We start from the raw sequence: 27,263 nt of genomic DNA on the forward strand, positions 1-27,263 counted from the left end.
CTTGCGCCGCCAGGAACACAGCGGCCCGAGCCGCGGGGCAGGAAAAAAACAATCAAACCGATTCCCCAGAACCAAAACACAAACAACCCCCAAACAAGCGCTCTCCCGGCGGCGGATGGCGGATGTTCGCGGCTGAGCCCTGGGGAAGGAGCAGCGCTTTGGGACAGAGACTTCTCTGCCGCCCTCGCCTGTCCCCGCAGCTCTCCGGCCAAGCAAGCTGTCACCGGGGATGGCCGAGCGCGGCCAGCCTCCGCTACCCGCGGAGGCTGCACCCGCCCTGGCAGCCTCCGCCGCTCGCGCTCCGCGCCGCCGGTCCCGCCGGCCACCGCCTCCTCCCTCCCTCCCTCCCTCGGCAGGCGGGGCTGGGCCCGCCCCCGGGCTTCCCCCACAGTCCGCGAAAGGGGAGGGGGCTCTGGTACCGCCCCATCCACGCCCCTCCCGGTGGAGCAGCGCCCGGCGCGCCCCTTAAAGCCGTTCCCGCCCGCCCGCGCGGTCAGTCCGCGGGGCCGCCGCCGGTCACCGCGGGGAGGCGCCGGGACGGGGTGGCCGCGATGCTGGAGAACGGCTCCCTGAGGAACTGCTGTGACCCGGGCGGGCGCGGCCGCCTCGGCTTGGCGGAACGGGAGGCGGCGGCGGCGGGCGCCCCACGGCCCGCCTGGGTGGTGCCGGTGCTGTCCAGCGTGCTGATCTTCACCACGGTGGTGGACATCCTTGGCAATCTCCTGGTCATCATCTCCGTCTTCAAGAACCGCAAGCTTCGGAACTCAGGTAAGGGCTTGATCCCCGCACCCTGCCCCGGCGGCGGCAGGGAGCAGCGAGCGCCCTGAGTTCCGCCGCTATCCTGGTCCTCACTTCCAGCTGTCCTGAGGAGTCCAGCCCGCTTGTCGAGTCTTTGCGGGCCTCCCGCTGAAGGCGGGGGACCAGAGCCCCCATCCATTGGTTCTTGCCCTGTAGTGTGTGCAGGGATCCCCAGGCGCTCAGTCACCCTTCCCAGCGCACCGCCTCTGCGCTCTCCTCGGGGTCCGTCCTGCCCTCCATTCGGGAGCGCAGGTCGTTCAGTGGTTGCTAATGAGGCATTATGTGGTCTCTATGGAACTCCCGAGGAGGGGAATCGGTGCCATCCGGCGATGAAATGCGTGCCCAAAGCGGTCGGAGGAGTGAAGGAGGAGCTTTTAAAACTTGCTCAAGAGTCCTAAAGATACGGTGCTGTGCATGCGTGGGGAAGCGGCTCAGCCCGCGCTCTGGAGCCTGCATCAGAGTTCACGGTAGTCTTCACGAAATCGCCTTCTTGTCTCCTCATCGCATATCCTTCAGCCACAACGTAACAAATAAAGTGGGGTGTTGTCTTTGAATAGTGTCTATAGTTTCTCCTTGTGTGTGCTAGAATGTTGCTCTGCGGTTTTTACTTGCTAAACTTACTGGCTTTATCTCCTTATCTCTGCCGGGCTGTTTACAACGTGTTTCAAACTACAAAACTCTGTAGTTTCTCGCCAGCTTCTGTGATTTGCCTCCTGGCCCTGATTCGCGCACGTCCCGCTGCGTGCGGATCCTACAGCCCCTCCGGCTCCCCCCGTCGATGGAGCCGATTGTTCCCTGATGCGCAGAGCTGGACACACCGGCACTCGGCTAGATGCAGGGTGTCGGTGCAGTATAAAGTGCTACCCCCGAAACCGTGGTGTATCTAGTATAGTTCTTGTAGTACTTAGCTATTCCCGGAACTCCTCATTCCTTCGAGACTCGAGTTCCCTCGTTTTGCCATGCGCACGCAGGTCGGGATAACCAAACTTTGCTGGGAGCGGGCAGGAGTCCGAAGCACTACGTTCCCCGCACTCGGAGCCAGAGGGTTCTGCCATAGATCCTCTGTGTCAGCGGGTGCTCCCTTGCCACTGGGAAGGAGGAAGAGCTACTGGCTTGTTTCTCCTGGGGGTGGTGGGAGTGTTGGTTTGGGTTTTTTTCAACCAGTGTCTCTTCCCAAGGGCTGTCGTGTCTCACGTGCGGTGACTACGGCTCCTGCTAACGGGGAGTAGGCGCTCGCTCGCCCTTGCTTTAAGTTAAATCATACTTAGGGGCAAAAGCAGTTTATGGAGGGCTAAGTCTTGCGCTCCCCAATCGCTGCACGTCTAGCTACAGGCGGGGGATGCCGGCAAGTCCCGTTTACACGGGGCTGAGAGATCACACCCCGCCCCGAGCAGCGCCGAACCTGAGAACGTCTGGAAGGGTGGTTTGGCTGAGCGAGGGAAGACATGGGGTGGCCGCTGCTAGTCCATACGCTTGTGCTTGGGTTGTCCGTCCCAGGGGACCAAGCCGAGAGAAGCAGAGCCGTGCCGGGGCCGGTAGTGCCGGCCCGCCCAGAGCCGGAGCCCTGCGTGCCCCGAGCGGGACCGCGGCCGCCGAGCAGCGCCAGGCGCTGCCCTGGGAAAGCAGAACGGAACGGGGCTGGGCTGGGCTGGGCGCAGCGCTGCGGCGAAGAAGGGAGTCCCGCGGGACCCGCCGTGACTCACCGACCCCCGCCCTCCCGGCCCCCTCGACGCCGGGAGAAGGCGAGTTCCCGAGGGATTCGCGCCTGGACTCCGGGGGGCGGAAGCGCCCAGGGAACAGGCTCTCGCTGGAGAGGGCGGCCGGCCCGAGGCACCAAATCCCGTCCAAGGAGAGGAAGAGAGGAACTCTCTTCTGAAACGTTTCCTTCACTCAGACAACAGAAAAGGGGAGGGTTTGGACTGGAAGAGAGTGATGCCTGGAAGAGTAACTTTCGAGACACTGATCAAAGTACTCTGTGACATCCTGGGACTTTTGGGGGAAAAAAAAAAAAAAAAAAAACCACACAAAAAAAACCTCACCACAAAACAAAACAAAAAAACCCCAAACATAGTCGTCTTACCTACTTCAAATACCTGCTAATCGATCTCCTTCTAGGATAATCCTTAATGTGATGTCGCTGACCCTTTCCCAAAGATCTCTTTATCTTTGATAAGTACTGTGTAAAACAGCAGAGAATTCTTTCTGCGTAATCTTCATAAGGTTAAATACCTTTTCAATTGCCAGTTTTTAGTTTTAGGTCAGGAAGACATGACTCTTGGAGGTGAAACTGAAAGGGCATAATTTGGTAAATGTCTACAGAAGTCTTTTCAGGTAAAATTTCTTAGGGAGGAAGCAGAGTGGAAGAGGACTGGAAACTGATGTGGGTGGAGTGATAGAGGGGATGGGAAAGTGGCAGAGAGCTAAGGCAGTACTTGGGAGCCTTTAGCATCTGACAAAGAAAGATGGAAAAGCAGGTGGACTTGCAGGTTTCTATTCTGATCAAACGAGAAACAACGTGTTTGTACTTGCAAGGGGAGTGAACGCAGTAGATAGCAAAATGGTGAGGAAAAACTGCATGAAAAGAGTTAGACCTTGTCAGAGAATAAAAAGACGAAGTTAGGGGAATGGTTAGGACAGGAAGACATCTAGATGTCTGAAGGAAAAAAGAACATCATGACTACTCAGTTCCCTTTGAAGAAGCTAGTGAGAGGTTTTTCTTGGATGAGAGTTTGGGACTTCAAATAAGTCACAGGTGTATAAGGAATAAATTAACCAGTTCTGCCTACTTCTGTGGCACAAGAACTAATCATACCTTCGGAAAGCAATACAGGTCTTTAGCAGTTTTTCCAGGATTTATCAACACTATTCTGTTCTAGACTTCCCAGAGAGCTCTGATAACTGGAAACAATGTAGTTATGCATTGCTGTCCTTAAAATTAAAGCATGACCAAAAGTAAATCTATTCTAATGCTCTAATATAATGGGAGGTGCAAGAATGGAGTGAAATAAAATGACCTATTAGCCATTGGGCTTCTATCCTATTATGTTCAGTAGGAGTGAAATAAAGAATAGATAGGATTGGTGTTTCTGGACATTGCTCATTCACTCCTCAAACATGGGAATTTTGCCAGCCTTACAACAGAATGATTGTTTCAGATCACACAGAAGCCTCTTTCCCACATTTAAATTTGGTTTTGGGGAAAATCTGTGAAGACTCTTCCAAGTAATGCATAGCATAATTGGTATGAATCAACATGTTTGTCTTACATAACTGCACCCCGTCTTTCTGTGAGAGGCTGAGCAACTTCTGATCTCTGAAAGTGATTTAATTTACAGAAATTAATGCTTTTATCTGTTCTAATTTGGGAAGAGAGCAATTTAATCTAACGCACTATAAAATTAAATAAAACTTTGTATGTGGAAATAATAAAATTAAATCAGCTTGCCTTTCTATTTGAAATGTCAAATGCATTCTGAATTTTCAGAAACAAGTCTTGATTTTGTGTGTCTTCAATTAAACATGCCCAGTTGACGGCAGCTTTCACATCGATGAACTTCTGAAGTGTTAAAGTTTACATGAGCTCAACAACCACTGCTGGATGATCAAGTATCCCAAAGGTGAATCAAGTAAATCAAAGCCACTAGATGCTTTTAGGAACTTTGAAGATACTTTTGTATAACCATAGCTATAAACGTAACATTATTGGCTGAGGTAAGAACCTGGTAGGAAGCACTCTAGAAGGTGGCAACCAGCAAGGCATTTCCCCGAGGACAGAGATAAAGCAAACCATTTATACTTCATTGGCCCTAAAGCCAGCATAAAATCAGTGAGAAGTGAGAATTAGGTGCATTAACTCAATATAATTTCAAATAGTAATGAGGACTTGGGACCCTTTGACTTTTGGCAGAATATTAATATTAACCTTGGTGCATTGCCAATGAATGCATTAGTGGAAAGTGGTATTTTTAGTGCATTTTGTCAGCCCTCCTCACCTTCTCCACTATTTTCCTTTCTATATATATCAGCTAACACAGCACAGTGAGACTCTGATTTCCATTTGAATAGCAAGGTGCTGTTGCAACACAAATGAAATCTAAATTCATGTTTCTTTTACCTGTAAGAGCATCGGTGTATTTGCATGTTTAGTTCTGTCTAATGTATATGTGGCTCTAGAGATGGACAATGCTTCTCATATGTACATCTGTACAAAATAAACAATTCTGCATGTAGAATTATAATACTGGTACTTATCCATCTACTAAATAAACATGTTCAGCAATATAAGCAAGTCTTGTAGTATTTTCCATGCTCTTTCCCTTTCCATAGCCTTCTCTCCACATCTCTTTGATATAGCTGAAGGTAAGTTATCCCCATTGTTAAATGCTGCTTTCAGTTATTCTTCATCTCTTTGACCACACCAGTTCTCTTTCCCTCCTTTATTCCTCCGCTATTATTTTTTCTGTCCACTGGAATACAGGATAGTTGTTTCCTGTGATGGAATCCATCTCTTACAAAACGACAGTGGAGAAACCTGTCTCTGAAACCACTTCAGGAAAAATTGTCCTTTAATATCAGCAGTGATGCTGACAAGAACATATTTTGATGAGTAGATCGTGAAATCCTCCTCTGATGGTTTCAGCTTTTGTATTCCTTACTTCTTGAACTCTGGATCCACAGAATTCTTAGCTCTGGGACTGGCTGTGTTTGGCCTTCATATTCTCTCTCACATTCAGCTTGAAGATGCTTAATGTTAAGAAATTGATGGGAACATAGCTTCAACAATGAAAAAAGTTCATTGAACCCAACACTTAGAATAAAGCTCTTCTATCTCTTACCATGATTCAAACTAATTTTTACTTTATTTTAACTTTGTGATTATTAGTTGCTTACTTAGAGTGGATATCCTTATTTGTAGAATTACAATTGCCATTTAATTTGAACGTATCATTTCTCCACCTGTTGAGAACTTTTGTACAATATTAATGGAGAGTAAACACATGCTTACCCCTCAACCTTTTTTTTTCCATAGTAGACATGTCAAATAGTTTTAGTTTCCTCTAAGTAGCTTAGAGGAAACTAAGCTACTGTTCTTTATTTTCCTGGGTTTTTTAAGCCTTTCAGATCACTTATCCAAACTAAATTAATCTGTCTTCACAGTAATGCAGATGAAGTACCACCAATACTCTCAAGACAATATCAACATTCTATTCTGTTCTGTCCTTTCCTGGATGGACAAAATGGACCTGGTATGCCTTGAAGCCACATTTTCCTTTTATGTGGTAGCATAATATGGGTGACTGTTCTTGGTGCAGTCACTTGCTGATGCAGCTCTTCTTTTTCTTTTGTTACACAATTATTCCTTCAGTGCCTGACCTCATATCTCATGTTATCATACTCTATCCACTTTCTGGTCTTTTAGTCCTCAAGCAAAAAAAGATCTTAACATGTCAATGTATCAGTAGGCTCTCAACTTTGTATTACCATAAAATTTCATTAGTTCTCTTTGTGTTTTGTGACGTAATACTTCTGAAACAGACAAAATTAGTTCAATGTAGGTTATCTCCCTCTGGTTTATTTCATCATTTTCTTTCATCATTGTCCAGGCAGTGGTAGCAACAGACTGTAAGTGGTACCCTGGTGATTCCAAGGCTAGATCTGTTTAGAGCAACCTCCCAGATCCAGAAAGTCCAAGTCCAGCTTTTATTAAATAAAGATGATCAGATTAGTTGGTACAGACACTTTGTATAACCTCACATTGACTTTTATTCCATTTGTCTGTATATGCATCTTTAATTTTCTTATCCCTCCAAGCTTGTCTCTCCAGTCTTGGCTACAATTGAGATTAAGAGCCCAAAGATGTCTCAAATCATTCTTCCTTTTCAACAATTTCCCACCTTGAATAAAGGTGCCATGTTAGCACATACTCTGTGGTAGACAAATGAATCTTCCAGAGGTGGCAACACTCGTTTACTGTTCTTGTTACTCCCTGACTAATTGCTTTTCTGACTTACTGTGAGTGCCATTCATGCAAAAAGAAATAGCATTTGTGCAGCACCATAGCAAAGGAGGAGGAAATGGGTAGTAAAGTGTGAGAGCACCACAGCTGCAAGTGAGTCATGGCAACACTGCTCTTTGGGATGCATGTGGGAGCCAAGCTCAGAGGGAAATCAAATCACTCAAGCCTGAGAGAAATCTGCACTTCCCGACTGGCAGTGAGGACTAGAGAACATTTCAGCCCCTTTTTACAGGTCTCACATGTAGCTCTCAATACTTTCAGAACACAACACTATCTCTGAGATAACAGATGTTAAAAAATTCCTGCCATCAAATATATTCAATCTTCCTGATATTTTTGCTTTATTGTAGATATGCTAATTCCTCACCTGTCAGCCTGCCTTGTCCCCAAGACCACCAATTTTATCCTTATTAAAAGGTCTAACAAAATCTTTCTTCAAACCGGGAGCCATTTTAACTAAATTTTCAGGGTCCCCCTCTCCCAGTAACTTGTCTCTCCTTTCCTAATTTTTACTGTGCTGGAAGGGCATTTTAGTCATTTTAGAAATCTTTGCAAAGTCAAAGAAGTTTAGGGGATGTGTTAGTTCCCATTTTATCAATTTTTGCTCTCTCTAGCAGTTTTCTTTGGTGGACATGACTTATGTTTTACTTCTAGCTTCATTTCTTGCCCCCAGTATCCTTACTGAGACAACTTCTTCTCCATCTAGATCTGGAACTTTTTCTTATATTTTTCCCTCTTTTGGATGCAAGTTACAGAGAATATTTATGTACCTTTAATATGAAGAAATGCCAACCTTCTTCCACATTCAAGTCCCTATGCTCCTCAATACAGCTGATTTCACTTTCCTAATTAGTTTCTTTTATTTATCAAAATGTGCAAGTCCCCTTCTTAGCTATGTCTGCTTTGTTTACTCTTCTATTTAATTTAACCGAAATAACCTCATCTGCTTTCAATACAACCTTATTTTCTATGGCAGGCTCTTCAGGGATGTCTTTGTTCTTCATGAAAACAAAGGCTGAGGTATATTGGTGAATTGCCTCTGAATTGAAGAAATCTGGTGGGTGTATATCCAGAACTCAGCTGCTATTTCTGTGCTTATTTTCCCCTTTACATATGAGGGCCTGCATTGTCCTGATGTTAAATGGTCTCCATTAGTGTTTTCCTATAAAGGGAAGGCGTTCTCATCCAATTTCAGGTTTCTGCATTCTTCACTGCACATTGTCTTTACAACTCTTCCCCAATGTAATTTTGGCTTTTACCAGGATATCCTCTCTCTCTCTCTCTCTCTCAATCTCTCTCTTCATTCTCCTTCTTTTATGAAGACAATAGACCTTTTGATTGGTATTTCTCTTCTCTGATCACTGGTGCAATTCCATTCTAACATAATTGTTTCCAAAAAGTTTAATTTTTATTTCTCACTGGGTTTTGATCCCCTATTTTATTTCATAGGTTCCTGACACCCTTTAACTGACTGTACTGCTTTTTATATTATCACTCCAGTAGAACTCCACAATGATTGAGCTCCTGTTTTCTATCTTTTTTGCCACCACCTTCTTGAAGCCAAAATTCCCTTGCCCTGGGTGGTAAATGAAGAAACTATATGGTTTCTTCTTCAGCTCTCTTCCCATCTCTCAACTTCAAGTTCTTTTTATTCATTCTGCCAGCTTGGATTGCAAGCTGGTATCCCATATGCTTAGGTGAAATCTGTCCATGAAGATATGAAACCTCTTCCCAGAAAATACCTCCAAATGATCAATACTCCAAATCTTTTTATATCAATTCTAGAACTATTCAGTCATGTGCCCGTGACTCATCTCATAATTCTAATTATGCTTCCATTCTCTTATTGGAGATGAAACAGAATAAGTTCATCACCAATTCCATGCTCTTTTCTGTGAGACTTGGTTCAAACAGTAACCAAATGAGAAGATAAGTCTTCAAAGTTACTTATGAAATAATAACTCTAAACTTTGTTCCTGTAATTCCAAAAGTAGAAGAGCAAAGTGAAAATCCAGGATTATTAATTTGCAAAATAAGAGAGTTTCTTTAACAAAGGAGGTGAATCTTGCAGGTAAATTTAGAAAAAAGTGAAAAGTGGAAACCTAAAATTGTTCTAGAAAAGAAAAAATCTGAATGATACAGAATTTTAAATTATTTTAGAAATAGAAAGTTTGTAAGGTAATTATTTTCCTAGAGGGATTGAAAGAAGTATTTAGGAGTAGAGAAACATCATAAAGTAGAAAAATAACTTCTCTATCAATCTACATCACAGGGAATGCTGTTTAGGGTAAAATTGTAACTCAGTGCAGGTTATTCTGCAGCCATAGGATATTTTGTATCTTTCTTTGAAGCACTTGGCAATGCATTATTGCCAAGTTATAGTTGTTCTGAATTATCACTTTTATCCTGTACTGTAAGTATTCAATTTATTGATAAGCAAAAAGGAAGTTTATTGCCAAGATCAGGTCCAAGATACTTTTATTTTAGAATGTAATATTAAGTCCTATTCCACTTAACAAGTGGAGCTATTGGTATGCTTATCTTTAGAGGAAACAGAATGATAAGGATTTATTTGAGCTGCAGAAGTATGCTTTCCTGAACTTGTAAAGAAGAATCTAAGGGTGTATTTATGTCATGTATTTCATTTGGCACAAGTCCACTCTACCCATGTTTCAAGGGAAGGAAAACCAAAGGATGCTGTTAGTGTGATGCTTTTCCTGCAACACTGTATTCAGGCTCCCCTTAAGGCCTAGTCTAACACAGTCACACAGCTTTTGCCTTTATTATTATTATTAATTTTTTTTTCCCAGCTCAGAGTATGAATAAATTTCCTTCATCTCCTTGATATAACCAACACAAACATACTCTCAGATACAGGAAATTAGAAGGAGCTCTTAGCAGCTGTATTATGGCAGTTCCAGTGTGCCTTAGGAGCACTCCCTTTCCTGCCAGCTCTCTCCTGGACTCTGGACTGACATTCCTTTTGCAAGACTCACTGACTGCATGAGGAATGACCTCTCTGCAGTAAAGCTCTATTCTTGGATGGAGCAGCAGAAGCAATTCATGGTGCTCTTTGGCACAATCAGCCAGAGCTAAGAGCCCAAACCTCCCCACAGAGCACTAGGACAACTCATTTTAAAAGACAAATTTTTTTCATCTATTCTTAGCAAATATATATTCACCAGATTACTTTAATCATTGTGTTGAGGATGTTATAGGAGACTACTTTCATTCCATTAAATCAGTGACAACCTGTTCTCTGCCTCTAGGAGTAAATTCTACTCCTACTTCAATTCACATCTATTATGAGTACCACTACCTTCAGATATGCTTCAGATTTTAGCTTCTTAGAAGTTATCCTTTACAAGTGCATATTGGTACCTTGCCATAAACTGGCAAGTACATTGCCTTGTTCCCAAGAATGCATATGAAAACAGCCATATTATCCTGAGCTGATAAAACCATTTTTTCTTTTGCAGAAAGAAATGCTAATGCTATTGCAATTTTCATCTTCCTAAAAATGAATCTGAGCAGTTGTTATGCTTTTTAACTTTCCACCTTGATATGGGCATAAAACAGGTTTCCTGACAGCAAAATCTCACAGAAACATGTCTAAATCACTGTGGGTGCAACACTGTGGTGTGTCCTCCCTAACAACAGTAGTTGCTTTAGAATCTGTTTTACTTTTGTTCTCCATAATGATAAGGACTGAGCTATGTCAGAGTCAGCATTTTCCTGACATTTCAGCAGCATATGGGACAGCTACATCTTGACATGAAAACAGATAAAAATACCTTAAACACATTCATCAAATGACTAGAATCCTGATTGATTGGATTCTTTTTATTAATTGTAGAGGTAATTGATTACACTGTTTAATAAATGCTGCTTAAATTATGTCTGCAGAAAAAACATAACCCTTCTGACAGACCTACTAATTTTTTTCAGCTGTGTTTTATGGACTTGGATCAGTTTCAATGTTTAAACACCTTATGAAGATGATAATAATTTATATGATAGTTCCATTAATATTGTCATCTTTTTGCTATAGAACAACATCTGCTTACCTGTTGGTTTATATTGCTGTATTTGCTCAATGTAGGCAATTATTGCTGTCAGAAGATAGCACATGCACCTCTTGGAACTAACAGTCTGACTAACAAAAAAAATATCCACTTGGTATCCCAGCCCTTGTAAATATAATTATGTTAACTAATTGTAAATATAATTATGTTAACTAATCGTAGGTTTAGAACTAGCAGCAAATTGTAAAATGTATCACTGCAAAGAAGACAGGAACCAATAAGTGGCATCCTCATGTCTATGATTTGCTCCAATACTGCCTGAAATTCTCAGTGTCCTCTCATTCTAAAGCCAGTTCCATTTTCCCAAATAATTCAAGTATTCACAGCATTTCATTTGAGTGCAAACAGGGAAAAGAACCTCTTGTGAGATGGCTGTTACCTATGAATATATGTAATAATAATCAATCTAGGTATTTTTATGTCCTACTTTTTTTTCAAGTAAAAATAGCCTACTTTTTGAATATTATCTACACAGTTTAATGAAAAAAGTGTCTATTCAAGGCGCCCATTCTGTGTAGATCCTGTCTATGGTGAAACTCATTGGCGTTGTGATCCTTAGGACTTTTAAAATATGTTCTTAGAAGTAGTCAACTCTAATCAGATTTTATACTGACAAATAAAAGGCTGTTATATTAAAACATGCTGCTTTTCTTCAAGACAAGTAAAAACATGCAAATGGCGTAGTCATTATGTGCCAAATGGGAGATGTCCATCCCTCCTTTCTGTGAATTGCCACTTAAGGTTCTTAAGAGTCTTGAGAAAATATTCAAGAGATTAAACATTCCAACCAGCTTGCTTGAAATCAGTTGTTACTCACTGGAATGTGCGGGGTGTAATTTTTGGATTGTTAGAGAGGAAATAAAATTTGATTAATAGGAGACTGGTATCTTTGTATGCCTTTGTCTTGTTATGTTAGCCATGACAGAAAAAAAAATATTTAAAATTCAAACTTCCCTGCTGCAAGTCAGATAGTACACCATTATACTCCAGGTGTTTTACTGGCATAAAGTATAGTGTCAGAAAGTGAGTGTTGTGCTGTGGAAATTTAGAGCACTCCTACTCAAGGACAAGAAGTCTCCCTGAGATATTTTTAAAGCGATTGCAAAAGTACTTGTTATTAAATTCACAGGTGGGGTTAGAGCCCATGGACAAAAGATTACTTTCTGAATCAGTTTTCATGTTAAGCAAAACTTTCCTTTCTTTTTTAATTCTTCCCTTTGCAGTCATTAGAAGCAAAATGTGTAAAATATTAATCAGATGTTGAGGCAGGCTTTGTAAAAGGATGGTGTAACCATACTGATTTGCCTAGAAAAAATTATCCACTTGTAAGTGGGTTGAAAGAGTTTATAAGATTTTACCTGTGATTATGGTGCTGGGTATGAAACCTCAACTACACAATCCAGTGTCTAATTGCAGCACTGGACATCTGTTTTTTCAAAGTAGAAGAAAAGTTAACTAATTTGAGGTCCTGTAGTTATACCTTTGGTTCGATAACCTAAAAACAATACAATCTTCTTTAGTCACTCTTATGAAACACCTGGTATGCTAGGACCATAAAGACTGTAAAACCTGCTGTGCAGCCAGCTTCCTGGTTAAAGATGAAGCAAGAATATCTGTTCTGCTTATGGAGAGCAAACACAATAGTGAAGTAGGTGACTTTCAAAGACCCTCAAATATTCTCATGTCGTGTATTATATATATATTTATACTACATGAGAATATATAGATTAAAGAATAAATATAGTGATTTCCATTTGAGCTCGGCTTAGTAAAAACTATATTGGTTCGCTCCAGTTTGCAAATGTATTCATGGAGTAAAAGAGGTGTGACTCAGTAGGTTAGGCAGACAGAAGTCACCCACGTCTCTCTTTGGGGTCACAGGCCACTAAGTTACTCACTGGGGTGAACTAGCTAGAACTGCCACAAGGAGCTAGTCTGAATGGCTGGTTGCAGTCAGTTCCCAGTGCTCCAAGGTCATAAGAGTAGATTGTGGAACAGGATTCTGCAGCCAGGGTAAGCTGAACCTAGTAGGTGAGTATCTAGATAAGGAGGAACATTCTAGCCTTGCTAAAGACAGTGGGAATTGCTTTCTGAAAATAATTTTGCTAGGAGCTGGTGCATCCTGCCTCTTTCTGTGCAGCCCTTACCACACTCCATGCTCCAGAGTTCTGTACCATTACCTGTCTGTAGATTTACTGGTCTGGAGAAACATCTTGGTCCAGGTTCTCTGTTTGGCTCAGACTATTTTGTCCAGTCAAAGATTGTTCAAAAAATTCTGCTGTCACAAAGAATTTGAAGGCAGAAGTATAAGAAAAATAAAGCCCCATCTATTCTAAACTGCACTGGGGCCTCTTCTGACCAAGCAAGTCTAGCTCATTGTTAATGACCATGTCTGGTCTCTGCGTGCATAGTAACAGGTATGATCTTAAGTACCCTCTGCTATTAGTAGATCAAGTACACCCCTCATCTGTTGCAAAATTGACAGCATCTTGCCTCTATTCCCTAGTGAAAACAGAAAATATCCTGTACACTGATTCCTTACTGGAACAGGTCACCCTGAGCAGTTGTTGAGTCTCTGTGGCTGTAGACAGTGAAAGGCCTTCCTGGACATGGCCCTGAACAACCCACTATAATTTATCCCTCTTTGAATGGGAGGGTTGGACTAGATAAACTCCAGAGATCAATTCCAACTTTCATGATTCTATGGCTATATTGGTTGCATGCCTATCACCCCTCATTTACCTATCTCAACAGTATCATGACTTGCAGGCCCAGCCACAGCAGAGTTGTTGTCTTGTCATTTTTCAAGGCTTCTACTGTCTCTCAGAAAAGACCTTGATTCAGCAGATGATCATTACACACTTTGTCTGTATTGAGTTGGAACACAAAGCAGCTAATACTTCAGAAAAGAATACACAATCATCTTCTGTAAAAGCATTTTATTTATTCATCTGTTCACATGTTTACAAACCTGTGAGTATCATTATAAGATGAATCATGTCACTGTACTTTGCTTTAAGATCTTGTTTCCAAAAGAAGCAGATGGCAGAGACTGGCAACAGCTTCTGAAGACATTAATCTCCCTATGCATGTACAGTAATGAGGCCTTCCAAAAGCTCAGAAAAGAAAGGGTAAGACTTTTCCTTACTGAAATATTATAATGGCCATTTTCATCTAGTATCATCTATTTTCTTCCTTGGTGAAACAGAAACAAGAGAAGAAAAGAAGATTATAAAGAAGGGACTCCATAGGTTGTTTAGAAGCATTGGCAACTTGACAACATAAGTGTTTTCCAATAAGATGTTCCCATGTACTCTATTTACTGCAGTGTATCAGATCCTTTTTTATAAAAATCCAGGATCCTCTACCATGTCTGGGAGTTGAACACTGGAACACCCAAAAGTACACAGGAGGAATAATGGGCTTAGATTTGGTTTCTTTTAGCAGATGGAACCAGTTGACACGTACAGGCTTTGCACATATTTGTCTTGGTAGCTGTCACAGGCTACAAGTCCTTCACCTGCAGCCCTACAGAGCAGTTGAGTAAACCACTGAGGAAATTGCTACTTGCATGACTTAGGTTCTGTAAGTCGAGATCCCAACATTTACACTGGTCAAAAAGTTCCGGGCTGTTTAAATTGGTATGCAGGGCTAAACTACAAGATGCACTTTATCATGGCTAATCAATTCTCTTGGCAAATTGGTCCTGATTATGTCCCTGATAGTCTCCAATAGTCCCCAATTTTATTCACTTCATATACTAGCCTGATAGCCTGAGTATCTTCAGTAATATCTTAAGCCTTATATTTTAAAATAGAACTATTTAATGTCTGAGATTTGTTGGTTTGTTTGGTTTTCTTAAATTCAACTATTCCACTAGCAAATATTAAAATAGAACAAAACACAAACCAAACAGCTTAACAAAACAAAGCATGGGTTTAGTTTGAACAAAATTATTTTCATTTTTCAATTTCCTGTCTTTTTTATAAAAGAAGGTGGAAGTTAAGTTATTCTAAGGACTTGAGCAATGTTTTGTTGCAGTAATAAAGAAAAAAAACAGCATAATTTCCTTTGACACAGATACGGTTTAGATACAGTAGCAAAGATGAAAGTAATAATAAAGGTGATGGAACAAACTATTGTTTCACACAATATAAATTAAAATCTGTCAGGGCATAATGAAGTTTTTTTTCAGAGTTTTTAGAAGTGAAATATCCTTCCTTTGTTTGGTTCCACATTTCAGTTTTTTGTAGTTGATCTCAAACAAGTTTTGGGGCAGGTTTTTGTTTGTTTCCTTAACAAAGCAACATCCTATAAAATGCTGTGTATTTCACTTTTTTTTTCTATGACATGCAATATAATGGTGAGACACTGAATAAAAAGCTATTAAAAATTATAGGTCGCCCAGCTCTTTATAGGATCTAACTAGATTGCACCTGTTGTATTTTACAGCTTTTCGTATTAGCCCCTTTGTCAGCAGTAAATGAGTTTTCATACTTGCAGTTGTACAAGTAGGTTTCTTATTCTTTCTTGGTTGAAGCAATCAACAGCTGTGATTACTTCAAGAGAAGAAAATTAAGCTGATATGTACTGGCAGATACAGAAAACAGCACTTATTTCATGAACCAGTGAAGAAACAGTCTGGTCTTGTTGTTTAGTGGTTGTGCTCAGCAACCGCAGGTTCTGAGGCTGGGCTGCCACTGGTGCCATGGCACTAAACCTCAGAGTGAATGTCTTGGCTTCGCTCCCTGTGTGACATCTAAACTGAAAAAGGGGAGATTTTAAACTAAACAGGGTAGACTTAGACTAGATACTGGTAAGAGATTCTTTACTGTGAGGGTGGTGAGACACTGGCACAAGTTTCCCCAAAGAAAATAAGGATGTGCAAACCCTGGAAATATTCAGGGCTGGCTGGATGGAGCACTGAGAAATCTGATCCAGTGGAAGGTGTCCCTGACCATGGCATGGGGGGTTGGAACAAGAAGATGCTTAAGGTCTCTTCCAACTCAAACCATTCTATGATTCTACAAGCCTATGATTCTCTCAGCAACAACATGGGCCTTTTCCATCCTAGTTGGAAGGATGAGCAAGAGCCTGACCTCATTCTTAGGGCATGGTTACAAGGAATCCTCTCCCCTAAGCCTGCTGGAAAATGCTGCTCAGTTTCAGATGGCTGGACACACAGAACAAGGCATAGCTAGACTCATACTCTGTCTTTAGCAGTAGATGGAAGCAGGCACTGAGAAGAAAAAGAGAACAAAGCAGCCCTGCATGTTGGGGGTTCTGTATTATTACAACTTGTGATTCCTTCCATCTCAGAGGAATTCCTAAATCTAGTATGATATGACTGTTAAGTAACCTTCAAATGTAGTACTTCAAATAAATACTCTTACAAGTACTTTTCCAGTCTTCCCTTGAACACAAGTAAAATTTTTTCATCTGCAAAATCCGTTAAGGATTTACTATCTAGTGCAGCAACCCCCCACTTTTGTTTGCTTTTAATACAACCAGCCTTATTTAATAGCTCTAGCTCTTCTATGTGCTCCATCCCTCAGCATCAATATGCCACTATTGTTTGGGAGAAGAAAGCTGGACCAGTGCTGCCACTTTTCCCAGAGGATGCCTAACAGTGGTGGTATTATCTAACAGAAAAAAGAGCAAGGTTCATGAACCTGGAGTGCTCTTCCTAATCAGTGTCTTGGAGAGTTCCTGCACCTATCTCAGTTTTCCAGTTGTTAAATCATGAGGAGGATTTTTAAACTTCTTTTTGGATGAGCATACTGATAAAGAGCACTCTACAATACAAGTGGTAACCTGTGTATTCTGATTCTAGGCTGAAATTCTTGAACATAACCTAGAAAGAGACAAGCACGCTAACCCCAGAAGAGCAGCAGGGCTGGTGAGTAGGGCACTCTCTGGGGACTACGGGAGACATAAACTCAAGTATTTTTCAAAGAAGGGTTCTTCTATCATGGAAGTGTCCTAACCACTAGGCAACAGTGAAATTTCTAGTAGTAGAGCCTGTCTGGCCTCTTCTGCTTCCCCTTTTCTCTCTGAAAATACCCAGTAGTGGAAAAGTTCCTGCAATCTCAGAAAGTATCAGAAGCCCAGAAAAGTATTTATCACCCCGCAAATGTAGTATTTGATTAACGATCAGCATTTTGCTTTGGAAGAGGCAGCCCCGGGCGTTTTCCTCCTGCCCTGCTAGGTGATGCAACGCGTTGTCTCTGCCGTGGCTCCCGCACTAGGTGGCAACAGAGAGTCACCACCGTCCCCACCAGCACCAGAGGAAGCCACAGGCGAGCAAAACTGTGCCCCCAGGGATTACAAACCTCAGGCCTTTTTACTCAGCTTTTAACAGCACAGCACTTTTGCACCTGCAGTCTATTGGCAAACTCAAGGCAGCAAACTCGCAGCAAGGACTAGGGTTCCCATATTTAACCAGAGGGAGAAGAAGAGTGAGCATGCTGAAGAAGTGGAGGTTTTGTTTTGGGTTTACATTCATGCCTAGCATGCCAAGCATGCCAAAATCATGATCTCAAAAACAACAGTGCAACTTAGATAAGTCCTTTCAATAAATCTGTGTCTGTGTCGACAACTGAGAGATTTGCCTAACCAGCCTAAAATTCACCTCCTGCAAATGTAGCTTCCAGCATTAGCTCATAGCTGTAGATGTAGGGCCAAGAACACAGTCAGCAAGTCACTTAGCCACAATCTCAAAGTCCTTTTTACATGCTAAGCTTTTGTTCTCGTGAGTCTGGCATTCTTCTTCAGGCCAGTCCTGTTTAATATCTTTATCAGTGATCTGGACAAGGGGATTGAGTATCTCCTCAGTCTGTTTGCAGACAACACCAAATTGGATGGGAGTGTTGATCTGCTGGAGGGCAGAAGGGCTCTAAAATTTAAAATATGTTGTTCTAGTGGAAATCTATTGCCTGACCCTTTCCCTTATATCAAAGTCTGCAGTATACCTCACTAATATCTGAAATAATGAAACATAACTACAAAAGAGCGTATCACTGCCTTTAAACTGTCATATTCAAAGAAAACAAACACCCATCTGGCATTTGTCTGGAGCATTATGTTACACCTTCTGTTAGCAACACACTGTTGAACATTATACCAAATTAACATGTCTCAATGAATCAAAGCTTACCCTAGGTCTTGGCTTGTACTGTCACAGGGAATTCAAGTGTCAGTGTGTGAAAGACTTCATTCTCTGCTCCACCTGCTGCCATTGCAATAGATCATTGAGGGTGATGTCTGTATGCAACATATAAAAACTTGTTAAAGAAATGTGCAACAACCAAAACACTACCAAAAAAAAAAAAAAAAGAAAAAAAAACAACACCATGATATATAATTAAGCATTTTAACCAGTTTAAAAACAAAAACAGAAGAAAAACCTTAAAAAAATAGTTGCTTATTGCAATTGCTTCTGCTTTTAGTAGAGAAATTAAAAGTCAGTTATCTTTTCAGAAGGCAGATACTTAGCCCTTAACAGTTTTGGCCTTACCAAAAAGTTTATTCTGTAATTAAATTCCTACAACATCAAGTCATATCAAGATTACAAGAGGATGTGACAGTTCTCTCTCTCCTGTTAGTTGTAGTAAGTAAACCAATATGCAGGAATGCTTCATGAAATACCTATCTAGTTCTGTTGCACCCAAAGTCAATATCAGAACTTATTTTCTTTTTTATGCATAGGACTATCAGTGTTTAAAACAGCACAGATGATCATAATCTTTTTGAATACCTGGCAAGACATTTGGCTTTCAGTAGCTACTGCTTGTAATTAAGAGGTCTTTCCACTGAAGGTCCAAATGAACATACCTCTCTCTCTAATGAAACTGAAATCTAAGAATGAAGTTCAACAAGTAAATTCCAGAAGCAATGATAATAATTCCAGCTAGATGAAAATTCTGTGTTTTCTATTTTGTTACAAGCAGCAGAAAGTTACCCCTTTAGTTATATTATGAATATAATTTAGGCCACCCTAAAAGCCCTGGGTTAGGTGTGTCAAGGAATATTTACTTTCTCCAAGCATATAGAATATGCCTAAGACATTTGATTTCTCAAAATGTCAATTATTTCTATTTTATGAATTAGGAAAGTTTCTCTCTACATCTGTAGATTATTCTTTGCAGTAATAAACATTAAACCTAACTCTGCAGTCATCCACAAAGACAGAAAAATACCATTGGACCTTACTTTGCAGTGCACAGTGGGAACATTCAACCCTGTAAAAAGCCATAGAAGTGATAAATCACCTGAGGCCTTTATAGATATTGGACCATTTTTCTTCTGAATTGTAAACTAGTAAATTAAGTTTTTGACAAGTGCCTTGCTCACTCTATTTATTCATTGCACCTGGAATTCTCAAGAAGTCCTAAATTGCACTCAAAACTTTGAAAATATCTTGCTAAATGTACTTTACAGTTTATTTCCAAATGTGATTGAAAGAGCTCAATACCCACTCTATTTCAACTGAACAATTACATTTTGGGTAGAAGCTGATGTTGGAAGGCCTTAGAGTTGAAATTAATCTTAGTGCACACACTAGACTAAGTTCTCTTTCTCCAAAAGGCATTCTAAAACAGAAAAAGAGTCTTTTTTCCTTCCTTCCTTCCTTCCTTCCTTCCTTCCTTCCTTCCTTCCTTCCTTCCTTCCTTCCTTCCTTCCTTCCTTCCTTCCTTCCTTCCTTCCTTCCTTCCTTCCTTCCTTCCTTCCTTCCTTCCTTCCTTCCTTCCTTCCTTCCTTCCTTCCTTCCTTCCTTCCTTCCTTCCTTCCTTCCTTCCTTCCTTCCTTCCTTCCTTCCTTCCTTCCTTCCTTCCTTCCTTCCTTCCTTCCTTCCTTCCTTCCTTCCTTCCTTCCTTCCTTCCTTCCTTCCTTCCTTCCTTCCTTCCTTCCTTCCTTCCTTCCTTCCTTCCTTCCTTCCTTCCTTCCTTCCTTCCTTCCTTCCTTCCTTCCTTCCTTCCTTCCTTCCTTCCTTCCTTCCTTCCTTCCTTCCTTCCTTCCGCAACTTCCTTCCTTCCGCAACTTCCTTCCTTCCGCAACTTCCTTCCTTCCTTCCGCAACTTCCTTCCTTCCTTCCTTCCTTCCTTCCTTCCTTCCTTCCTTCCTTCCGCAACTTCCTTCCTTCCTTCCCTCCCTCCCTCCCTCCCTCCCTCCCTCCCTCCTTCCCTCCTTCCCTCCGCAACTTCCTTCCGCAACTTCCTTCCTTCCGCAACTTCCTTCCTTCCACAACTTCCTTCCGCAACTTCCTTCCATCTTCTGACTTCCAACTTCTGACTTCTCTGTTTTCTAATGTCAGATACAGTGATGAAAAACCATAAGAGAAATTCTTGTTGCCAAGATGTAAATACATTCTGATAAAGACGCCTCTGTTCTTTTGTTAGTTTTGTTTTTTGTCCTGTTTGCCACATGGCTACAAGAGGCCTTCACAGTCATCTCATCCTTGCTGCACAAAGGGATCAGCTTTATCTAGGCCAGTGCTGACAAATACTTGTTTTCTATTTTCTTACAATCTTCAGTGGCAGACTCAAAGCACAGTTCCCACACTTCCTTCTTCTTGCCATTAAAATTTTTTTCTCTGTGTCTACTTTGAAACTTCCTTGTTGTGACTGAAGCTTGCTTTGATTCACAACAATCATAGGAATGGGTTATATCCTTCCTGCTTGGCTTATTTGAAGTTATCATGACCCACTCAATCATCTCCCTAATTTATTCAATCTTTCCTCATAAATCATCCAGCTGCAGCTATGGAAAGACTTGTGTAGCTTTTTAAAATATATAAAACAGGCTACTAAATATATAACAAGGAACTATCTAAAAGAAGTTGCACACCGCTCTTGAGATGGGCTATGTTTCTGAGGGTACAGATGGATAATCCTGTTTTCCATTAAGTTTACTTGCTGTTGTGCAAATTCTGATGAGCCTGGTGGTCCCCTAAAGTGTATGGCAGAAAGACAGCTCCCCATTCCTTAACTGAGGAAGCTACAGATGTAAAGCAGCTAGAGAAAACAGAGTAGATGTGAAATTCTGTCATTTTTGATGAGCGTATTTATACATGGTTGTTGCTTTTATGAATTCCAGTTAATGCCATTCTTAATATGACATGGAGAAGTGCTTTGTTGGTTGAGGACTAGTAAGCTCCGAATTTGTAGAATGGAGCACCTAACTGCTCTTTTCAAAAAAGGATTATGTTCCTTTGCACAATTTTTAAAATTGCTTGGATTTTTCCATATCAGTTCATGCTGTCAAGGACTTCCAGGAAAGAAAAAAAAAAACTGCAAGCCATATACAAAACCATACAAACGATATACATTTTATGTTACTTAAATGCCAAGAATTCAAAGTTAGTACCTCTATCTTCTAGAGTGAAGTTCCTGAAGAACATTTTTCAGGAATATAGTTTCCTATCTCACTAATTTATAAAAAAGCCCTTAGGTACAATGTCAGAAATTTCAAACTGATGAAAAGGACACTGGTTAAAGAGAGAAGATAGGGCTTAACAATATCACCTATATTCCCTGAATATCATCAGCAAAAAATATGAATACTTCCTCTTGCATGCATGGAACTTTTCTCTGTGTAATTAAATATGCCTTTTTGCAGAGGGTGGTGAAGACAATTCACTCTTCCTTAGACAATCCATAAATAACTTCAGTATGGGTAGGCCATTCATGCAGAAAATACCTATTCTACAGAATATTGTGCAGCAATTTAGAGTATACATAGAACAACACATCCTTCCAATACCTATAGACCTAGTCTTTGTATATACTTCTCCTTTATTCTTGTGAAGCCCGTTAGCATTCCAGTGATCAGTTAGAATGGCATAATGGCTTACTTACCTGGCACAAATTAGACTTTTTTCTTTTTCATTTAATCAATCCAGCCGTGGAGTTAGCTGCACTTAAACAACTCAACATGTGCTTATGTAACAGCTCACTGATGGCTATGTTTATTAAAGATAAAAAGAGCAAGGAGGATATAATCCAGTCACCAACAGATTTGAAACATCCAGTTGCTGCAGATATTCCTGTGGTGTTCCCAGTTACATTGTAAAGTCATTTCCCTGTTGGTCCTATATACCAGCTGCTTGCTGACATCACCAATAATTTAGCATTGCAGACATCCAAAATAATGCAACACTTTTCTCCTTTTTCACAGCTATGCTTGCTTTCAGACTTATGCTTCTGTATTTTTCTTTCCTTGCAGGTAACGCATTTGTGGTGAGCCTAGCTTTGGCTGATCTGGTGGTGGCCTTGTATCCGTACCCACTGGTGCTCTTAGCTATTTTCCACAATGGATGGACACTGGGTGAAACGCACTGTAAAGCGAGTGGCTTTGTGATGGGACTAAGTGTAATCGGCTCTATTTTCAACATCACTGCAATTGCAATAAACAGATATTGCTACATATGTCATAGTTTTGCCTATGACAAAGTGTACAGCTGTTGGAATACAATGTTGTATGTCTCCTTAGTCTGGATATTAACAGTAATTGCAACTGTGCCAAATTTTTTTGTTGGCTCTTTGAAGTATGATCCACGCATCTATTCATGCACGTTTGTCCAAACTGCAAGCTCCTACTATACAGTAGCTGTTGTGGTCATTCACTTCATCGTCCCTATCACCATTGTCAGCTTCTGCTACCTTCGAATTTGGGTTTTAGTGCTTCAAGTTCGAAGACGAGTCAAGTCAGAAACAAAGCCAAGATTGAAGCCAAGTGACTTCAGAAACTTTCTTACTATGTTTGTTGTTTTTGTGATTTTTGCCTTTTGCTGGGCACCTCTAAACTTCATTGGACTGGCTGTAGCCATTGATCCTACGGAAATGGCACCAAAAGTTCCTGAATGGCTATTCATTATAAGTTACTTAATGGCCTATTTCAACAGCTGCCTTAATGCAATAATATATGGTCTTCTTAATCAGAATTTTCGGAATGAATATAAACGAATTTTAATGTCACTGTGGATGCCAAGGCTTTTCTTCCAGGACACATCCAAAGGAGGAACTGATGGCCAGAAGAGCAAGCCTTCTCCAGCTTTAAACAACAATAACCAAATGAAAACTGAAACCTTGTAAATGTGTGATAGACAATACAAGAGTTTGTCATGGAGAAAACCAAGATCGTAGTTGTAATGTTCTGGTCATTCCTGCTTAATTCTGGGGAGTTTCCACTTGGATCACACTTTATGACTGGAATACTGTCTTCGTAGTAAAGCACATTGCTCTGGATTAGTGATTTATACAAGATATTAATTGAAAACATGTTTCAGAGTTAAAGCAGCAGGTGGGTGCAAGCTGTTTTAGTTCTGAGAGCTGAATCCGGCTTCCAGACATATGAACGAGATATTTTTTTACTTCAGCAAGAGTTTTGCATTCTTTATATAAGATCAGGATTCATTTCTTTGAAGATGTAGTGAGTCTATGTGTTCAGCAGCTCATCAAAGCTCTGGAGTGGTATTTTCCTCCCTTCTGTGTCTGAACAGAGGGTGAGAAGACACTATTTTTCACACATAAGTCAAACATTGCATTTCTGTGCATGTACTGGTGGCAGTAATGGTGACTTTGAAACCAAATTTCTAAACTGGAGAGAATATTTGTGTAAAAGAAAATATTAACATTAGAGACTTTCCTCACATGTTCTTCATACTTATATACATTGAGAATGGGAATACGCTGTGTCTACTTGCTTCATCTTTCATGGTTAATTTTATGGCAGAAAATGTAATTGGTTGATTTCTCACAGATTTACCTTACACAATATTCTTCCTTTAGAAAAGATTGAATTTTCATTGAACTTCATTTATTTACCAAAATATCTGTATAAAATGTCATTTTCATGCACTTTAGCACACCTTACACATTTGTGACAGACTGGAAATTATAGCATATGACCTGTGATCATCTGGAGTGGCAGCTGGACACTAGACAGGATATCCTAGATCATCTCAAATGATGCTAGACCAAAATAAGAAGCCCTTTTGACTATAATGGTAGCTGATATACTTGACTCGCATGTCTACATCTATTATCGAACAAAACCCACTGCTGGTGTGTAACCTACGACAACCTTCCAGGTTCCCTGTAGAGAAGACATGTTTCCTTCCATCTGTGATGATAAACACACTTCCAAAAATAAGATTAATTGCTTTGTGGAGGTACTGGTCTCTTTTCACTGACTTTAAAAGCAGCTTTGATTAATAGTTCAAACAGCTAATTTTGGATAGCTAGAGAGGGATTTATCTTGCTTAATTTGGGATGAACCCAGTGTAGATGTTTGCACACAATCCATTTTCTAAATACTCACAGTAATTCTTAGAGCCCTAGGAAATTATTCCTTTTCTTTTGAAACAGATATCTTTATTGATCAGGGGAGCTGATCAGCAGAACTCAGTAACTGTACATTCACTGACTCTAAAAAAGATCAGGTAGCTCACACACACATTTCAGGCAAGGATAGGTCATCTTAATTCCATAAATAATTTACCTACACTTGATATTTGCATTTCATAAAATAAAATATTATTTTCCACTTTATTTTTAAACTCAGCTCAAATTCCAACTGGATTTCTGCTTTTCCAGGTAACAAATTGTAACAGTGACTGTGCAGATCATATTATGTGTTATACTCCAGAGCATCATAGTAATTTACACAATGTGGTTGTACTATCCCTAAATCAGACTAGGGATCTGTGCACAAGCACACAGTCAATGAGCTTATTTTATCATTAGGCTTGAAATGCACATTACTCTTAGCATTTATTAGCAGTGCTGTTCAGGATAGAGGAGCTAGGTTTCTGGTAAATCCATGTCAGGTATTGAAATGGGACAATGAGGAATTCAGATTGCTATTACATTCCAGTTTGGGTTTCCTGACCTGGCTGTTATGAAAAATATTTCTGCAGTAATATTAATTTGTACATACTCCTTCTGAAGCCATAAAGATGTATTAAACATCACCCTTATGTTGCTAAAGTGATAGAAAATTATCAGAGAACCACAGTATTTTAAATGTTCTATTAGCTTTCCAAAAGCCTATGTAAAGTACAGCAAAGTAACAAATGTGATTATTAGTTTAGCTGCTTTCATGTTCTTCACATGATTTCTGATAATCTCAGAAGGCCAGCACCCTCGGATTCATACAGTGGTGGGCTACAAAGCTGAAAACTTTGTGCATATGGGTAATGAAGAGATAGGACAAATATAACCTTGTGGCAGAAAATAAAAATACTGTGGCTAAAAGTAGCAATCATTAATAACTAGGTTATTAATAACCAGGGTGCTCAAGGCCCCATCCAGCCTGGCCTTGAACACTTTCAGGGATGGAGCATCCACAGCTTTTCCAGGCAACCCATGCCAGTGTTTCACCATTGTCACAGAGAGAACTGTTCCAAAATTGGATCTTTCCTCACAAGCATTGGAAAATTTCTGGAACAGTGCTAAACTATTAGGTGTGGATTTTACTACCACAGCATTACCTAAAATGGGCCCCGCACTGCATGGTAATTGTAAAGTCAACTTTGCTATTATTGTGCCATGTACTGCTACTTGTTGAGTCCTGATGTATGGAAAATAACCCATGCCTGTTAAAGTAAGTTTTACACCATGTATTACTACAAAGCATTGCATTTGAGTTGACCTGGAAATCAATCAAATCCATAAAATTCAAATTTTCCTGTAAGTCCATCAAATGCAAAAAATTATATTTAGATTACTAAATGCAGCTCTCAGTGGTGAAAAGTCTTTGTGTAGTAATGTATATTTCTACCTACATCAGAAGCCTTAAATTAGTTTTCTCCCTTTTCTTACTTTAATTCAAAATCCATTTCCCCAAAGTTAAGTTTGCAGGAAAACTCTATAAATGTATTATTAAGAGAGTTGATGTGGTTATAGCACGATTTGAAAGTATAGTCAGGAAGAACATATCAACTCTGAAAAGATTTATGCATCTTTGAGGAAATTATTACTTTTGTTATATAAAAGTATTTACACCAGCATATCTGATATAGGCACTTTAAGAAAAAAGAGGAAAAAAGTCAGGTAGACCCTGTGTCCTGCACAAGGTAACTAGTGAAGGAAAAACTAGGGCCTCAGGGAAAAAGTCTGTTTCCAGAAAATGTGGAGTGTTTTCAAACTTTTAGTGTTACCTTGATTAAAAAATATTGTATTTTCTGTTAATTAAAATAAGTAAATGTATTCTAGAATTGTTCTTACAGTAGATTTCAAATTAGAAAAAAGCTTACTCCCACGTAGATGGGTGAAGACCAGTTGTAAATTCTGCTTCAGTAAAGAGAGAAGTGGAGGTCTGGTAAAGTCTAAATGAGACTGAAACAATGCATTAGTCTTATCCTGTCTCTCTGTGCTAGTGAAAATATCACTCTCAAGGAAGAATTAAAACTAAAGGCACAGTCCTATTACTGTTGACTTTCATGAGATTTCTCACTAAATTATTGACTGAATGGAATAATTCTGCCTGGCTCATTCTCAGGAGCAGAAATGTGTTTCTGTCTCTCCACTTCTTCCTTTAAGAACATACTTGGATAAAACTTATTGCTTTCATTTCCCAATTGTATTTTAATTAATTGCACCAGTCTGGGAATTTGCCAATGAATAAATATTTATGGAAGATTGTATATATTTCTTAATATGTATATAAAACAGTTTTGGTCATCTGAACAATTTGTTGCACTTAAAGATGTTTACAGAGTTAATGGAAAATGAGGAAGACAATTTATTTTCAGTCATCTATTGAAATGTTGCTAGTTTAACTGGATCTTGCACATCATTATTATCTATAATAATAAATCAATATTTTACCTCGAGTTACAATGAGCATGCAGTGAGACCACTATGAATGTCAGCTACAGGACACACAACTGATTCCTGTTAATTTTCTTGTTAGTAACACCTTCATCTGAAAAAATAATCTAATAAGATCATTTTTTCAGTCTATACTTATAAACCCCTCCATGGCATAAGATTAGTCCAGGTTAAGAAAATGAAGGAACTGAAAAATTGGGTACTCCTAATTTAACTGGAGTTGAAGATTGAACCTGGAAGTGACACACTCTGTGACCCCCTGGACTCAGTCACAGAGGTGGAACTGTCCCATTGACTAACTGTAGAGACTCTTGTGTTCAGCCCTGGGGGTTTTACTCCTTATAGATAGCTGGGAAGATCCTATGGAATGTTGCTGTGGTTCACTTACAGAAGTTAATCTCATGGCATTGCACAGGCAAAGATCCAAATAGTTCAGTGGCTGCAAATGAAAGCCTTGAAATGGCTGTATAATGGGAGAATTCCTCTTTGGGAGAATGAAGTAGAGCTGGCCACAATAACAGCATTTTTAAA

The 27,263-nt window shown here is 40.2% G+C and overlaps 1 protein-coding gene across 1 annotated transcript; it reads left to right on the forward strand.

Moving 5' to 3' along the window:
- The first annotated feature begins 551 nt into the window (after positions 1-551).
- MTNR1B (melatonin receptor 1B) lies at positions 552-22,991 on the forward strand. The gene is made up of 2 exons (XM_053935220.1): positions 552-768; positions 22,123-22,991. The coding sequence occupies exons 1-2, from the start codon at positions 552-554 to the stop codon at positions 22,989-22,991; spliced, it is 1,086 nt and encodes a 361-aa protein (XP_053791195.1).
- The last annotated feature ends 4,272 nt before the right edge of the window (positions 22,992-27,263 follow it).

The sequence above is a fragment of the Vidua chalybeata genome, chromosome 2 (genome assembly GCF_026979565.1).
Source record: "Vidua chalybeata isolate OUT-0048 chromosome 2, bVidCha1 merged haplotype, whole genome shotgun sequence".
Lineage (NCBI taxonomy): Eukaryota > Metazoa > Chordata > Aves > Passeriformes > Viduidae > Vidua > Vidua chalybeata.

Excerpts from the sequence above, each read along its gene's own strand:
- MTNR1B (XM_053935220.1), top strand. The coding sequence starts at position 552 with ATGCTGGAGAACGGCTCCCTGAGGAACTGCTGTGACCCGGGCGGGCGC. Across the intron at positions 769-22,122 it reads CCGCAAGCTTCGGAACTCAG|GTAACGCATTTGTGGTGAGC; the intron begins GTAAGGGCTTGA and ends CTTTCCTTGCAG.